This window comes from Cyclopterus lumpus, chromosome 25 (assembly GCF_009769545.1).
Source record: "Cyclopterus lumpus isolate fCycLum1 chromosome 25, fCycLum1.pri, whole genome shotgun sequence".
Classification (NCBI taxonomy): Eukaryota; Metazoa; Chordata; class Actinopteri; order Perciformes; family Cyclopteridae; genus Cyclopterus; species Cyclopterus lumpus.
Genome location: NC_046990.1, coordinates 11,712,032 through 11,729,583, shown reverse-complemented (window position 1 = coordinate 11,729,583; position 17,552 = coordinate 11,712,032). Strand labels below are relative to the sequence as shown.

Below are 17,552 nucleotides of genomic sequence, written 5' to 3'. Positions count from 1 at the left end.
CAGATTAAACCATTTTGAACCCTACTAGAGTTCAAGTTTTCTTATAATGTCTTTCAGTAATGTTTACATTGAGTAAAGTTAATTACAATCATTTACAAATCAGTCAATACAAGGTTATATATATAAAAACATACGGTAATGAACTTTCCAGGGTTTCCTTATCGAGGATGATGCATTTACCGAACCAACAGTAAATTATAATCCGTGTACTTTTACCAACCTAGTCTTTAATTTAAGGATTTGATATATTGTGTCATGATGACGTGGACAGACTGTTACCTGGTGTAGTCCAGCCAGCGGGTGCTTTCCAGGGTCGACAGCCATTTGTCGTCCGGCACCGACACAGAAGTGGAGATATCTGGAACACAGATCATGTTCACACATTATTATTATTATTATCGCTACACATGCAGAACCTGAAAAGGGCTCAGTTAGGGGGACCTCTGCACTCCAGCTGACAAATAAACAACATATAGTTTGTTATAAATACAAATTATAATACGGTGCAGCATCTAACGTTTTCAACAGATGTAGAAAGACTTCCTTCTTCTCAGATGTGATTATGAGCACATCTTGGGTTTCTTTTCAAAAGGCTCAACTTAATCAACCTTTTGCCTGTTTATTAGAGTTTCACCCAGAGATCCATCTTCAATAGGCAATTTAAATGAGTACATTTTAATACGTAAGGCTGAGAGCAGAATGTGTTATTTAAAACACCAGACAACCATTTCACCTCCTCAAAATGAATCATCTCGAATGGGACCCTAAATGGAGAATAAACATAATGTCAAACAGAGTATTCATTCAATACCCAAAGTCTATTTTCATATCTAGCTGAGGACTCAAAGCCCACTTTCAGTGAGCCGATCCAAGGACCGCAGAACAATCCTCTGAGCCGTGGAGCACAAAACACTGAGCTGACACGTGTGAACGTGATGATCGGTGACCTTTACACCTAGTGTGTGTGTGTGTGTGTGTGTGTGTGTGTGTGTGTGTGCCAGCGTTTCAGTTCCAGGGCCAGTAGTTGTAGACGACCAGGAGTTTTGTCATCTCTGTTTACTCAACCATGGAATGTGCTGTGTGTGAAACTAACGAAAAGTCCTTCTCACAAAGCGTTCACACACACACACACACACACACACACACACACACACACACACACACACACACACACACACACACACACACACACACACACACACACACACACACACACACACACACACACACACACACACACACACACACACACACACACACACACACACACACACACACACACACACACACACACACACACACACACACACACACACACACACACACACACACACACACACACACACACACACACACACACACACACACACACACACACACACACACACACACACACACACACACACACACACGTCGTTATACATTCTTACATTTAGAAAAAGAAAAGTAGGCATTTTGTGGAAAATCTAGAGCGCCTCCGTGGTTTGGATGACAAATTGACTGAAATAAATAAATGGCTTAAAAAGCGAATATGTAATTTTCTGTGGTTGAATTAAAAGCCAATTTATGACGGCGTCTGACAGACAACCACAACGCTGAGGCAAAGGAGATGTAATAATAATAATAATAATAATGATAATAATACATTATATTTATATAGCGCTTTTCAAAACACACAAAGACGCTTTACATAAGGTTTTAATATGAGTCCGGAACAGATAATGTAATGTAACACAACTCAAGAACATATGTAACATGGGTCTAGTTGTCGTTACACATATTATATCTTTAAGTGAATAAATGAGGACGCTTCTCTCCAACCAGTGAAAGATGAGGACGCTTCATTTGTCACAATGTTTTTTTAATACATATTTGCTCAGCTGTTGTGTGTTCATGTCTCATCCTCACCTCCCAGACTGAGGGCGCGCAGGCGGCCGTGAGCCAGCTGGATATCTGCAGGTGAGGGCAGCTCCTCGCCGAGCTCCACCACCACACACAGAGACGACTGGCACCCGAACAGGATCATCTCCAGGTTCCTAGAGAGCACAGCCTGCTGTTAGCCGCTAACAACGACCTTTTAGCCACATCTTCCATCTCCAAACACTGGACAACTTGAGGTACAATAGCTTTGAGAATCAGAGCACATTGGGAGCTTAATGCAGGTTGAGTCTGAAGCGTTAACGGCCTGCAGTATTTGGGCTGTTTGGTTTCCTGTATTCATGTAACTAACACATACGACACTTCTCTACGGGATGATCACAATAAACAGCTAATTGAAACAACAAGTGAACAAAAAACAACTTTAATAAGGCGTGACATCAAACCTGGTATTAGTTGACTGTACCACTGCAGCTAACCCTCCTTTGAGCACATTCAAATGTCAATGACACACAACAACAAACACACAACAACAAACACACAACAACAAACACACCTGATGTCGTCTTTCTCGTGGTAGATGTTGTTCTGGAAGCTGGCCATTCGCAGTAGATCGCTGCCTCGAGGGTGTCGCCAACACCAGCGCTGCAACACAAAACACAATGTCCCCTTTTTTATATTATATATATATAAATATAAATATACATCCACATTGTTCAAACTCCCTAAACAGGCAGGAATGTTAAGAAAGGAAAATGTATGTAAAAAATGGTTGTTTTACAATATATAATATACACAAGTGCTCATTTCAAGAATTCCTACTTCCTAAAAATATGTTCTCATGGTTGAAGTTTTGAAAATCTTCTTATAGTCAAACATGTAATGTTGTTTGTATTTAAAGCTCCAGTTGAGACTTTGTTTGTTTGAAATAATATTTCACAGGATTGAGGCTGTTAACACATGAATGAACCTTTAAAGTTAAAGACTTTGCAGCAGTCCATTTAAAACCCTCTTGAGACTTTCCCAGCTAAAGACTCCCAGTCTGGTTTCACTGGTTCTTTCAGTGGCCGTTAAACGGTTCTCAGCACTAAGTGCACTCACAGGGATGCGTCCTTCGTTGAAGTGGGCGAAGCTTTTCTTCAGCTCGGTGTCGAAGACCTTCTGTGGAACCACGATGGACCTCGGCAGGCTGACGGGGAACAGAAGCAGTTTGAGTGGTTCGTAGGAGTTTAAACGGATATTACGTAATACGCCACGTTAAAACAAGGCTTTTCACCTGGAAGGTGATCTCACCTGGTGGACATCTCGAAGCGGTCGTTGACTGAGCTGACTCTCCAGCCAGTGGCCCCGCATCGCTCCAGCTCCTGCTCCCAGTCCGAGGCGGACTCAAACCAGTTCATGTGGGTGTTTCGCCGACGGTTGCTTAGAAACTGCTTCATTTCTGGGAGAAAAGAAAAGCAGCATCTCAATAATACACAATATTGTTTTCATGCTTTTGACCCGACCAGGTCCAGTGTGCTTTAATTATTATTATTATTATTATTAATTAATAATTTAGACAAACACAACGTATTCTAAAGGGAGGGATCAGTCATTTGATATCATCGTTAACTGGATTTATTTGAGATTTGCTTGTTATGTCATTTTATAGACCAGACGTTTGATCGTTAAATTAAAGAAATAATTGCCAGTCTCTATGTTTTACATTGATGGCAACACAAGGCCAAAAGTTCTCAAAATGGTTGCAAATGGCGGCTCAGAAAGAAACCGATGCGCTACCTTGTGCATCAAGAGAAGAGCAGATTCATTCTTGATTGTTGTTGAGTGTTGTCAAATATAATATCTCCAGCTTCAGTTGTCACGCTCAGCGTTGTCTTTACTTATTTTTCATAAATTGAGGCTTACGATCTCTGTCAAAGTCCAGCCATGAACATGTTATTGTCCCACCACTCAGACATCTGGGCGTGGGTTCAAAGACAGCACTTTGCTTGAAGCATAATAATAATAATGAATCATAATAGACCAGATTGGTTCAGAGGAAGTCGTAACATAAAGTAGACAGAGACAGAAACAGGTCTTGTATAAATGCCCAGCAGTGTCTCATCCTGTTCCTGCAGCACAGACTTGATGGAAGGCTCATCAGGAGAAAACACACACGGCTTTACTGCATGAGCGACACGTCACGTGGGCTGTTATTTCTATGAATATGTATCACAGTGGCACAGAAAAGAATTACTGATGAATACTTCATGGATCATTCTGGGGTCATAAACATCCAAACAGGCTTTCATTTCCCACGTATCTCTGCACTCTACTATATAGACTATGTAGTCGAGGTTAGTGTGAGCATTGGAAGATTTATGCCCCATTTAGACTGAATCATCATTTATTATATTGTCTAGTATAACCAAGCAAAATTATGAAGACCATCAATAAATGTGAGCTACATTGAAGTCCCCTCTCCATGTCCTTGATGACACCCCATAGCTGCAGGATGATTGACAGGCTGTATATGAGGGAGAATGCATTAAGCTACTCACCGACGCTCCCCAGGGCAGCGTTCTGGAAAGATAAAACGGACCCTGGTTTAAGAGGCTGGTAGGTCTTGGCGATGGTGTAGGTTATCTGAGGAGGGAAACCACAGCGACTCCATCAACATGACAAAGGTCATCAGCTTTCAACATCGGATCAACGGTGTATGGTACAGATCAGCTTCTTTAGGCTCTGAAACGACTGGACAGAACGACAGTAACCAGAGCCTCGATAAGACAACATGCACGTCTTTACCCACATCGCTCGGGAGGGATTTGGAAAGTGCGTATCAGAAGGCATAAACAAGAAAAAGAACCTGCATGAAATAACAAAAGTAACGAGTTGTTCTAAAGGCTGCGAGAGGACATCTGTGGTTGTCTGTGTTTCAGCCTGAAGGAGCTTCAAATGCCGGAGGATGGAAACGCACCTCGATGACTTGTGCGTCAGGAGTGAGGCGGTCGAACAGGAAGCAGATGACTTGCAGGTCCTTGCAGTAAAGCACCAGCTCCTCCGGAGTGAACTTCAGTGAGGAGTTTGGGGTCACCAGCTTGGTCCTGTTTGGGCCCACTGCAACACAGAGGGGGCGGGGCTAATTAAACATCAAACCTGGAGTGCACCCGACATCCAGAACACACTTACAGTATGCAGGTTGGACCTACGGTACGGTAAATAACTTTACAAGGGAGCCAAGAACCTGCACATTATTTAAATACCTAATGTTGCATAATTACATTTTAGTAATGATGGGGGAGTGTCCTTAGTACTTGTATAAACACCTCATAGCTAGGGCTATTATACAAGTTTATAAACCTTACCTTTTGGAAGCCTTATGGTCAGGAGTATACATGTGGGCATAAATAAGGTTCTACTTACCAACCACAACCTTCTCTATGGACGCCAACGCCACGTCATGATCTCCTAGAAGCACTGGATCTGCATTGTCCTGCAACATGAAGGTTATTGAAATACACAACAACAAAAGTTAAAAAGAAATAATCACGATCACAATATTTTCATTAAATGAAATGTCTTTCATGTTCCTTTTAAACAACAGATTTTTAGTATTGTATTTGCACAGCTGCTCAGAAGGACTCACGTCAGGTTTGGGACTGTCCTGAGGAACAAAGGCCACTCTGAAGTGGGTACAGAAGAGGGTCCCAGACACCCAGCCCCTCCCCTCCCTGGCACTCAACTTCTTCCTCACCATAACGGCTCGCTGAAGCACACACTCGCCTAGTGGGGGACAGAGGGGGGGGGACAGAGGGAGGGGGGGACAGAGGGGGGGGCACAGAGGGCAGGGGGACAGAGGGGGGGGCAGAGGGGGGGGGACAGAGGACAGAGGGGAGGGAGGGGGACAGAGGGGGGGGGGGACAGAGGGGGGGGGGACAGAGGACAGAGGGGAGGGAGGGGGACAGAGTGGAGGGAGGGGGACAGAGGACAGGGAGGGGGACAGAGTGGAGGGAGGGGGACAGAGGGGGGGGGGCAGAGGGGAGGGGGACAGAGGGGGGGGGGACAGAGGGGAGGGAGGGGGACAGAAGGGGGGGGCAGAGGGGAGGGGGACAGAGGGGGGGGGGACAGAGGGGGGGGGGACAGAGGGGGGGGCAGAGGGGGGGGGACAGAGGACAGAGGGGAGGGAGGGGGACAGAGGGGGGGGGGGGACAGAGGGGGGGGGGACAGAGGACAGAGGGGAGGGAGGGGGACAGAGTGGAGGGAGGGGGACAGAGGACAGGGAGGGGGACAGAGTGGAGGGAGGGGGACAGAGGGGGGGGGGCAGAGGGGAGGGGGACAGAGGGGGGGGGGACAGAGGGGAGGGAGGGGGACAGAAGGGGGGGGCAGAGGGGAGGGGGACAGAGGGGGGGGGGACAGAGGGGGGGGCAGAGGGGGGGGGACAGAGGACAGAGGGGAGGGAGGGGGACAGAGGGGGGGGGGGACAGAGGGGGGGGGGACAGAGGACAGAGGGGAGGGAGGGGGACAGAGTGGAGGGAGGGGGACAGAGGACAGGGAGGGGGACAGAGTGGAGGGAGGGGGACAGAGGGGGGGGGGCAGAGGGGAGGGGGACAGAGGGGGGGGGGACAGAGGGGAGGGAGGGGGACAGAAGGGGGGGCAGAGGGGAGGGGGACAGAGGGGGGGGGGACAGAGGGGGGGGGACAGAGGGGAGGGAGGGGGACAGAAGGGGGGGGGCAGAGGGGAGGGCAGAGGGGAGGGGGAATGCAGACGTTACAGGACGGAGCTTATGGGTAATGCAGTTTTCTACATGATGACAGGACACAACGGGTGTGTTGAGGTGGGGGCCCTTCAGAGGATACATAACAGGAAGTGAACAGAGAAACAAACAGCAGCTTGGAAGTTCACGAGGAGCTACAGGGAGTGGGTGTAACAGAAAGGTCAAGCTGTGGTTATTGTTGCAGGTCCTCAGGACACAAAGGAGGAAACTAGATTCATTTGTTTGCTAGAAAATACTTGGAAATGTATATAAGGGAGAATCTGCTGAGTGGAGAGGAAGGTTGAAGAAGAATCTGAAACTCCAGCTTCCAAAAACAAACTTTTCACCCAGATACAAACACACACTTTCAAAACACACACACACACACACACACACACACACACACACACACACACACACACACACACACACACACACACACACACACACACACACACACACACACAGTAGGTTACTCATGCAAGGTCGCTCGATGTGCCACGACCTATGACAACGCAAAGAACGACGCATAAACAAATGAGACGTTGCTGAAGAGGAGACAATTCAAGTTACATAAAGTGAGTGAGACAGCACATTTCAGTTCCCCGCAGGAATACAAAGCTTTTGCCAGCCTGACTGTGTGTTACCATGGCAACAGAGTCCAGGTTCAGGGAGCGATGAGAGTGTTTGGACAGACAGTCCAAGGCAAATGTTTTCAAAATGGCTCAAAAGACCGTGAAATGGACGAGGAAAGACTGCTGGTCCGTAGGAACAACAACACACTAGAACATTCTGGGAGGACACTCGGTTCCTTCACTGCCCATGTGAAGGAACCAGCTCGGACCTGAACCCTGAACACGGCAGAGCAGCAGACTACTTAGCTTAAAGAATGTTTTGGTGGATACCAAAGCGTAAACAGGAAGAAACACTTGTTTCTGCTGGAAGGGAAAGAGGAACAGGAATTGCGCAAGAGCAGTTTAAACCTCAGGGCGTGCTCTATGATTATGGTTCCCTCGCCTCCATACCACGCATGAGAACCCGCGGCTGGACTTATCAATTAAACCCGACCACACACTTGGTGTAGCGACAGGGATTTGAGACGCTTAGTGTCACAGTGAACACAAGTGAACCCTTGTTGTCTTTGAGAAAGGACCATCAAGGCCTCGCTTTAATGTCTCCCCAGGGTGCAACAGAGCCGGAGAACATTTCCGTAGTAAGCAGATTTCAGAGGAAGACGGGGAGCAGAGGCTTCTGGGCCTGTTTGCCTTCTTTGGTGAAATCTAAGACGTTTGTTTGATGAGGTGATTCAGCCCAGAATGAGTCCGCTGTGAAAAAGTGTTTTACGAGACGAGTCCTTTAATCAAATGAAACGTGCGATGTGCTACAGACGGAGCGTAACGACGTATGCAGCAGCTTCTTTAACCTCCAATCCTCGGGGAAGCCGACATGTGTATAAGATGAGCCGTGAGCTCAAGGGACAGACTCAACCGCTCCCACAATGCATTGCGGCGGCTCTTCAGGCCGACCAGTGGCAGACTGCGAGGTAGAAAGGTTTAAATAATAAAAGGATGCAGAATATGTGTATGCAGTACATTAAGAAGCCATTTTTAACGCAGTACCAGACTAGAACATGTCAGGGAAAGTATTTAAAAAGCATTTTGCGATGTTTTTCCACATTAACTTCCAATTGGAGTTTCCCCTTGAATGTCTTCAGCTGCTTCTGTTGAGGTCACCGATGAGGAGGAAACACAGCAGGGATTTGAACCACATGCTCTCAGTCTATTATTTGTTTTGGTCCACATTTGCTCCTCACTTCCATTGATGGATGCATGTCTCCTCGACCCACTGGGAGGACGAGTAACGACCAGGAATGGAATCCACATGTTATAGCCCAGAAATATAAAGTTTACCCCCAAAGAATCTATTCTGTAATAAACTGGAACACGTCTTTGTCTTCTTCAATTCTTTTTTTCCCCGATTTAAAGATGGAAACCAAAGTATACAAACATGGACGCTCTGGCCTCTTGTCCATCAATCAAGGAGGTATAAAGCTGATTGACAGCCTTTTAATCCCACAGTAACACAAGACTGTGGAGAAAGGGGCTTGTGACTCTGAAGGGGGTCCTGGACTCTTGGCATTGTGTGTGAATGGACAGTAGACCCCCTCCCCCTCTCGCAGCTTTGAAAAAGGTACATGATCTACCTATGGCTGCCCGAGCTGTCCTGACCCGTTTGCCCCCCCGCGGACCGGCTCGGTTTCTGCAGTCCTGTGTCCCGGTGTCACATGAGAACCCCGGGGACACCGAGCCCTGCCCGTTAACTACTGGGAGAACGGGACAACTTATGCAAACATATTTTTGATTTTGAGATTCCCGTGGTCGTTCTCAACTTGAGAAAGGCCCTTCTTTTTTTAAATTTATAATAGCCCTCCCTAAATTACCCGACCATGCAACAAAAGCACCACTGTGTTGTCATCGATATGACCCCCCCCCTTCCCTCGGTGGGGTCACACTGACTCGCGACTCCTTTGTGTCTGAAAGTGAACGTGTTCTCACAAATTGTCTCAACACTTACGCCGCAGAACGTGCACAGAGCCACGGGGATCCATTTCCCTTCCTGCAATCTGAAGCGGTTTACATAAAACTCCCACAATTAAATGAGACGATACATTTACAGCAGGCTATTAATTTAGCTCCTCTGTCTCAATGGAAAAAGAGAATAAAGAAAGGAGACATAACAAATGTTTCTCCCTCCGTCTCTTAATGTAAGGCAGGTTCTGATTTGCCTGAGATGGAAGGTGGAGAGAGAGAGAGAGAGAGAGAGAGAGAGAGAGAGAGAGAGAGACAACAGTAGGATGGACAGCAGGGGGATAGAAATGAGGTAAAGAGAGTCAACATTTCACAGTGAAATGTTAGAATAGGATCTCTGTGTGCGAGGGTTGTCAAGGACCTGCTGAGTCTGGGAAGTATTTGATGAAAACACTGCTGGAAAACCAATTAGGCTGACGAAGTGAATGACAAGGAAGCGTGTGTGTTTGTATATAGAATATGTGTGCACGCATGAGTGTGTGTGTGCACGCATGAGTGTGTGTGTGTGCTGTTTGTGTATAACTGTGTATGTGTGAAAGGTCATCAGGAAGAGAACGAAAAGAAGAAAATTATAAAAATAAACACGACGTATGATTGGATTTTTTGTGACATCATACGGTGATGTGCTGAGACTAAAAACACCAAGGAAGCATCGCCCCACCTCGTAGCCTCACATCGAACACACCCACACACTCATTTACGTCTCTGGTGACGAGCGCGGTGAGTAACTGCTGATGTGCAGCATTAAAAGATTAGCCTGTCTCAGATCCAGGACCTCTGGTCTGCTGCCATTCTTATAAAAAGCTCCAGCAGGGTGTTGCTGACATAGAAATATGAGCAGGGCCGGGATCAGGAACCCACTGAGACTGCAGCAAAGACCGTCTGTGGCCCAGCACCAACCAGCAGATTATCACTTGGGTCCACCTCTGGCTAGACGATCTGGATCGGTTCTGGGCAAGAACAGAGGCCAACCAGTAATTGACCACAGCTGTCACTCGTTAATACAAGGTGATTAATAGAGCGGATAGACGACACCGCCGTATAATATAAATTTGGAGTGGTGTTACACTGCAGCGACGATAAGTCAGTCTACGTGTTGTAAACATCTATTATCTTAAGTTCTGCAACGCCTCCAGCTGCTGATTAGAAGTTCATTTTGTTCTTTTCTTTCTGCAATAAAGCTACAAGACTTTTGTTCTTCACAAAAAACCCTTTTGTATGTTCAGATTAGCTTTTCATCAGCAGATGTTTTCCCATCTCAAAAAGGCCTGCCGTGACATTCCTGGTGCAGGTGTGGCTGCAAGGGCAACAGGGAGATTTCAAACCGCAGAGAACAATGAATGCGGCAGCAGTTTTCTGTATTTCACCTGATCCCAATGCAGCATGGCAGGTGTCGATTGAAATCTGTGCTGTGAGGTTTTGTATAATTTAGTACGTTTATGGTCATGTGTCATCATTTAGGAAGTACAACAGTACATTGAGAAGCACAATCCTACCTGGGAGGCAGCGTAGCCCAAACACATCTCGACTCCGTGCGGTCACGCCACTTTGACTCAGCATCCTCTCCTGTAAGAGAAACAGCAGACGTTAGCGTGGTTCAATCCTCCTCGTGTCCAACGCGATGCTGTGGAAGAGTTCCACATCTCAGGGACTTGCATGTCTGCGTAAGGATCGTTCTTCGTGCTAAGCTAACTGGCTGCTGGCTAGAGCCTTAAGTACAGCAGACGGACACAAAAGGGAAACCGATCTTCTCAACCTACGCCTCAACCTACGCCTCAACCTACGCCTCAACCTACGCCTCAACCTACGCCTCAACCTACGCCTCGCGCGGACTCTTTAACTTCTTCATTCAAGCCCTAAACCGCGCACACACAGCGAGCACCATACGTCATCTCCGGTCTTGTCTATTAGATTTAAAGTGCTCTCATCAAAAGGTCTGGCTGGCCTCAATGGACTCATTTTCATTACAGACACAAAGCAGACCACACAGCTCCATGAGTCTTAGTTTCCATGTTGCTTTCTAGAACAGTCTTGAAGCCTGGCGTACTTGAGCCTACAAGCAAGAATCCAACCAGAGCCACAGAGGTCTCTATAATCAGACTGCAGCTCCCCAGCACATATGCTTCCAATTAACTTTGCTGCGAAGGCCATTTGCATTTATCGTCTTCAAATCCCATAAAACGCCAAGGCCTGCAACGCGAGAGGATGCCGTGATTACACAGGTGGGGAACAAGCCAGCACAGAAATGGAGTCACGGCTCTCGAGTTGGCGTCCGTGAACACGACACATTCTGTCCATTAATCATGGTTTCCGTTTGTGGCTCCGGCTCTGTCGCAAAGCACGAGTCAGCAAGAATGAGTGAGCAACGGCAACAAAGCACCCATTTAGTCGCCGGTGCTACGCTCACAGGTTTGCTGTGAAGTGTGCGTTAGCAGCCTGCTCGTGAAGACCTGTAAGCCCGTGGCCCCCCCGGCCCCTTTGAAACGCTCTCACAATCACACTCGTTTCATAGCTGCTTTTCTGTGTGAGCATCGAGTCTGCAGTTTGTGATGTTATCCTGAAGGTCTTATATTTTAATACTTACGCTCTGGTCACTCACCATATATTTACAACACTTTTTTCTAGAAAAAAGAAAACTGTACTAACTTGCTAATTAATTAATTAAAGTGAGCCGTGATCTCGGTAGAAACAAACTGCTTTAATCGACACACATAATACGAGCACTAAGTTATCTCTGCGTTGTGCTATAAAATGGTAATAAAATGTACATGCATTAATCAATAGCTTGGTGCTAACCTTGACATATTTAAAAGCATATGGTCATAGTTCCAACCGTGTCACTGGCCAAATGAAAAGGCAGAAAGCTCTGCTAGTAAAAACCGCTGGAGGAAAACAAGACATTCCTTAATATACAGCAGGACACTCAACTTTTACCACACTTCATTTCCGCTTTGAATTGTTTTAAAATGTGTTGTGCTTTCCCTCAGTCTCTCCATCTACACCCACTGCAAACCCACGGCTGAATTCCTTTTAAGAACATCACAGACTTGTTGTGTTATTTACTTCAAGACCGGCAGAATCGGGCCTCGGGCCTCAGGGTCTCGAGACTTGGGCCTCAGGGTCTCGGGCCTGAGGGGACTCGGGCCTCAGGGTCTCGAGACTTGGGCCTCAGGGTCTCGGGCCTGAGGGGACTCGGGCCTCAGGGTCTCGGGCCTGAGGGGACTCGGGCCTCAGGGTCTTGAGGCAGGACAACCCGCGAGGTAAGGCCGTGACACTCGAGGTGAAGTCCTGCTGGCACTGCGCTGCAGACTGGCCCGTGTACATAAAGCGATAAGGGAGATACGAGTGGAGCTCCCGTCGGTTCAACTGGCACAAAATTTATTCGTGACAGAACAGCAAATGCATTTTATTTTTTTAATGTGAAATAGAGGCATTCTTCTTCACTTCTTCACAGACGTAAAACGAGCAACCGAGATAAGGAAAATGGAAACAGATAATAACCGAGCAAAATGTAGCGCTGACGCAAGGCTGCCTTCATCTGGGAGTCACTTATCACTCCAAAAACACATTTCCAGGGCCGTGTTTTGGCTGACATTTATTTCTCTCTCTCTCTCTCTCTCTCTCATTGCAGTTTCCATTGCTCATGGCTTCCCGTTGCTACTGCGGCCAGACTTCTGCAATGTAATGAAGTGTGCTTGTTCCCGGGTCTGGAACATACTGCCCTCTCCTCACACAATTACAGGCCCAACGGGACCTTTGGAGGAACACTGGAATTATTATTTTACGTGGGACAACAAAGCAAAGTTGTTTAAGAGGCTGCCAGCTCATTTGACCCAAATATGTCCCAGCAAGTCATTCCCAAAGACTCTTTCCTTCAATTCCTTCTCTCGAAGCAGACCTGCAATACTACACTGTTATTTATAGAAACAGAGGACCTGATATGAACTGTATTAATGCAAAAAGAACTGCCCTGAATATACTGTATATTCAGCAGTGGAACATATACTACCTACAGTTAGCGTGTCAAAATATAATTGCATTTGGGACTCAATATGACAGAAACAGATTCCGACATATAGAAAGATGAATCAATGTTTCATGAATTGGGAATCCAGAGGGTCAATATTTCATGAGGAAATGTCTGCATCTCACTATCGTGAATATCCATCTTTTAACCCGTTTCTCTCCTCCCCAACAGCTCTCCTGGCATCGCAACGAAAGCCTGGAAACATTTACAGCCGTGTCGGCATTCTTAATTATAACATCAATCTCGACGCACAACACAGATAATCATTAACTCTTTCATTGGTGTCCCCGCTGAAAGATTTGCAATTCATTTGCTTCATTATCAACGCCTCTTAGTGCAGATAAACAATGATTAAAAGGTCTGCACAGGAACGTTCAGAGGTCATATGAAGCCAAACAGCAGTGTTTAGTACTGAAGGTTTGTACCTTCGCTCTGTTAGCTACGTTGACCTACATGCTAACAAGTGAACGGCATGCTACCGTGCTCACAATGACAACGCTTACATTCTCATGTTTAGCAGCATGATGTTGACCACGTTGAGTGGACGCTAACGTTTTCTACGAGTTAGATGATCACAGCCATTACATACACTCGAAAACGGACAAAGGACTCCGCCTCTCAGCCCTTTGGCCTGTGAATAGTGCGTCTTGTTAATTATCACCCCGTGTCAGATCAATACACCCTCCAACGGGGACCATAAATCTGGTCAGCCATTAGGAGCCCATTGTCATGCTCTGTTTAAGCAGCTCAGGGGCATGCAGTGGATGTTACTTCTGGGTCCTGTGGGAGTGGGTGTGGCTGACTGTACTGCTTTTGGCCCACTCGTATCGGGCTTGGATCTTCAGCCGCTCTCAACAGAGCTCAGATGATTTCTGTGCTTCTGTGGAGCTTTGTGCCTTTCATGCCGACTGCTTCAAAGCTGGCTGGGGGATGCAGATAGAGCGAACTCCAGGGGATCGGCGCAGCCAAAATAAGCCTGAATAAAGCTGCTCTGATGCAGGCCTCAGCATCCTCATGAAGCACAACTGCTGTCGTTTTCTTTTTTGTTCATATTTTAAGCAAAACTGCCGAATGTCTGTTACTTCAAGCTTCTTAAAAATTGTGAGAATCTGCTGCTTGTCTTTGTCTTATGTGACTGTAAATTAGATTTCTTTGGATTTTTGGACCATTGGTCATACAAACTTTGGTTACAGCCCTGTCATAATTCATGCCATCCAAAGAGGACTTGGGTATTAACAGAAGAGGAGATTCTTCAGTAGATGCGAACTGCAAAAGCCATCTGGCCCAAATTCAGCCCAGTTATAGGATTCAGTTGCTCATGGAAGTGAAACCCACGGGAATGTGTGGGTGGGCTGTGCATATAATCTACACAGCCTACTATTGCACATTACCATATCCTCGGCTCGGCCACATTCTCGTACACATGTGGGATTCCTTCTGTTCGAGTGTGTGTGTGTGGGTGTGTGTGTGTGTGTGTGTGTGTGTGTGTGTGTGTGTGTGTGTGTGTGTGTGTGTGTGTGTGTGTGGGGGGGTAATCATATTTAAAGAACGCGCCGCTACCTCCCGACTGGTGTCTCCATGGCGACAGCCAGATGTTGTGAGGGGGCACATCAGCCACCCCCTCCACATGCAAGCCTCGCCCCCCGAAGGCAGAGTTAAGAGGCATCTGTTACCGCTTCCCCCCGCGGCTGCTGAGAATAACCAGGGAGTGGACCAGAAGAGAGCCGAGCAGCACAAAGACGGAGCCGAGGGCCTGTTCCCAAAGGAGCGAGCAGACACACAGTGCTTTGTGCCGTCCACCACACGAGTCCTTTCTGACCCTCCATCCTCCCAGGTGCTCCAGAAACAGGGGGCAGTATCTCACTGATCACATGGAATGAAAGGATTTTTTCTTGGAGCATTCCAAAGCAATTAATGAGAGCTGTTCGCTGCACGGGAGATGACGATCATCTGCACAGCATCTTAATCCCATATGAGGGAACACCCCCCCCCCCCCCACGAGAAGTGATTATGATTAGCCCCCCTTAATGGGTCTTTAATAAGGCAAGCAGCCAAAGAGAGAGACCTTGTGTTGCCTTGTGGTAATTATGTTCAACAGCAGCCTCACAGGAGACAACTCCACTGGAACAGAGGGACCTCTGAGGAGGGAACCAGGGGGGAACCAGGCGGATACAGATGGACCTCTGAGGAGGGAACCAGGGGGGAACCAGGCGGATACAGAGGGACCTCTGAGGAGGGAACCAGGGGGGAACCAGGCTGATACAGATGGACCTCTGAGGAGGGAACCAGGGGGGAACCAGGCTGATACAGATGGACCTCTGAGGAGGGAACCAGGGGGGAACCAGGCTGATACAGATGGACCTCTGAGGAGGGAACCAGGGGGGAACCAGGCGGATACAGAGGGACCTGAGGAGGGAACCAGGGGGGAACCAGGCTGATACAGAGGGACCTCTGAGGAGGGAACCAGGCTGATACAGAGGGACCTCTGAGGAGGGAACCAGGGGGAACCAGGCTGATACAGAGGGACCTCTGAGGAGGGAACCAGGCTGATACAGAGGGACCTCTGAGGAGGGAACCAGGCTGATACAGAGGGACCTCTGAGGAGGGAACCAGGCTGATACAGAGGGACCTCTGAGGGGGGGAACCAGGGCCCGCCAGGCTGTAATAAACTGATGAATGAAGGCCTCTCTGGTCTGTTGACATGCGCCACTGAAAGCAATATTGAGTGTTGTGACATAAACATACAGACAGAACTCAAACCAGGATTAACCTGACAATTACCTGACAATGAGCAACACTATTCACACTGAAGCGGTGGCGAGTCCCCAGAACACAGAAGATGGGGGTTAAATTACTATTAAAAACACATACAAAACTATACATTTCAAAAGCTTACGAAATTGATAAAGTAAAACAAAAAAAACTAAAACTAAAATTATAGCTCGTTCCGGAGTTATGCGACAGTTTAAAACGGGATGAATTAGTATGTTACTGCTGATGACTGAACAGAGCTAACGTTAACTACGGCTAACTAAGGTTAGCTAACGTTAACTACGGCTAACGTTAACTACGGCTAACTACGGCTAGCTAACGTTAACTACGGTTAACTACCGCTAACTGACGTCAGTCACCGGTGGCTAACGTTAACTCAACGGTGGGACCTTACCTTGATATCCGGGAGCATTTGTCTCACTTTGAACGTGGTTTTAGATCCCGTCAACATGTTCGACTTTTAAAAGATATAAAATAATAACAATAATAATAATAATAATAATAATAAAACAAAATACGAGCGAAATAAATCTGACAGAATAAAAAGAAAAGAACAATTTAATAAAATACCCCCCCGGTATTCTAAGCTATGTTCTCCGGTGTTCTCCTCTTGTCGTTGTACAGCAGAGAGAGAACGGGTCCGGTAACGGTCGGTCCGGTTCACCGGCTGCCGCCGCCGAGGCGTTCAGGGACACGTCAACTATTGTCGCGTTGTTTTTCCCATCGCTATTCGCGTCCCGAGAGCACACCGTGAAGCCCACCGCCCGGTCACCGGACCGTTAACTAGCCGGTGTTAGCTCGTCACCACCGCGGAGACGTGTGCGCCGTGACTGCCGGTTCCCCACCCAGTGGGCTGTTTGTTTATCCGCTCGCCATAGTGGAAGAAGAGAAACACAGAAGAAGCGGTGGAGCTTCTTAAAGGGCCAGTGTACCTGCAAAATAAAAACGATATGTAGACAAGATCTGGACTGGAGGGTCCAACATGGCTAAAACCCCTTGAACTCACCACCAGCAGTACACGGTGGGGGAAGAATTACCAGTGTATAAATACCAGTTCAATACTGGTAAAAGTCCTGCATTTAAAATAAATACAAGTACTGAAGCAAAATCCGGAACATGCACCTCTAATACATTTAAAAAAAGGACTCCGGCTGTGCTGTGTGGTTATTGTTGCGTTAAATGGCTCTTGAAGAGTATCATTTTATTTTTAATTTATAATCCTATTTTTAGATTATTTACTTCTATTATTATTATTATTATTATTATTTTGTTTTACTTTTCCACCTTAACTTATGCTGTTGCAACAGCTGAAATGACCCTCTCAATAAAGGCACATTACATTACATGTCATTTAGCTGACGCTTTTATCCAAAGAGACTTACAATAAGTGCATTAAACCATATCTTATCTTACTGGATTAGTATTACTAATGCATTAATGTGTTAAGTGTCATTTGTGTTCCCGTTGTAGCTGCTCCAGGTGCAGGTAATTGGATCTGCTTCATACAAACCTGGGTAGTTTAATCTATAACCACATATGCACAGTCACTACA

At 46.9% G+C, this 17,552-nt stretch overlaps 1 protein-coding gene across 1 annotated transcript in view; it reads right to left on the bottom strand.

The window, feature by feature from the left end:
- The window catches only part of mtmr11 (myotubularin related protein 11), a 22,966-nt gene extending 6,062 nt beyond the window's left edge, over positions 1-16,904 (bottom strand). The window contains exons 1-11 of the mRNA XM_034528659.1: positions 16,395-16,904; positions 10,698-10,767; positions 5,507-5,643; positions 5,284-5,353; positions 4,838-4,977; positions 4,419-4,503; positions 3,172-3,319; positions 2,980-3,067; positions 2,435-2,523; positions 1,909-2,036; positions 280-358 (exon numbers count right to left, since the gene is read on the bottom strand). Coding sequence (XP_034384550.1) covers positions 280-358; positions 1,909-2,036; positions 2,435-2,523; positions 2,980-3,067; positions 3,172-3,319; positions 4,419-4,503; positions 4,838-4,977; positions 5,284-5,353; positions 5,507-5,643; positions 10,698-10,767; positions 16,395-16,451 — 1,091 coding nt within the window. The 5' untranslated portion in view covers positions 16,452-16,904. The remainder of the gene's footprint in view (positions 1-279; positions 359-1,908; positions 2,037-2,434; positions 2,524-2,979; positions 3,068-3,171; positions 3,320-4,418; positions 4,504-4,837; positions 4,978-5,283; positions 5,354-5,506; positions 5,644-10,697; positions 10,768-16,394) is intronic.
- Positions 16,905-17,552: the final 648 nt, after the last annotated feature.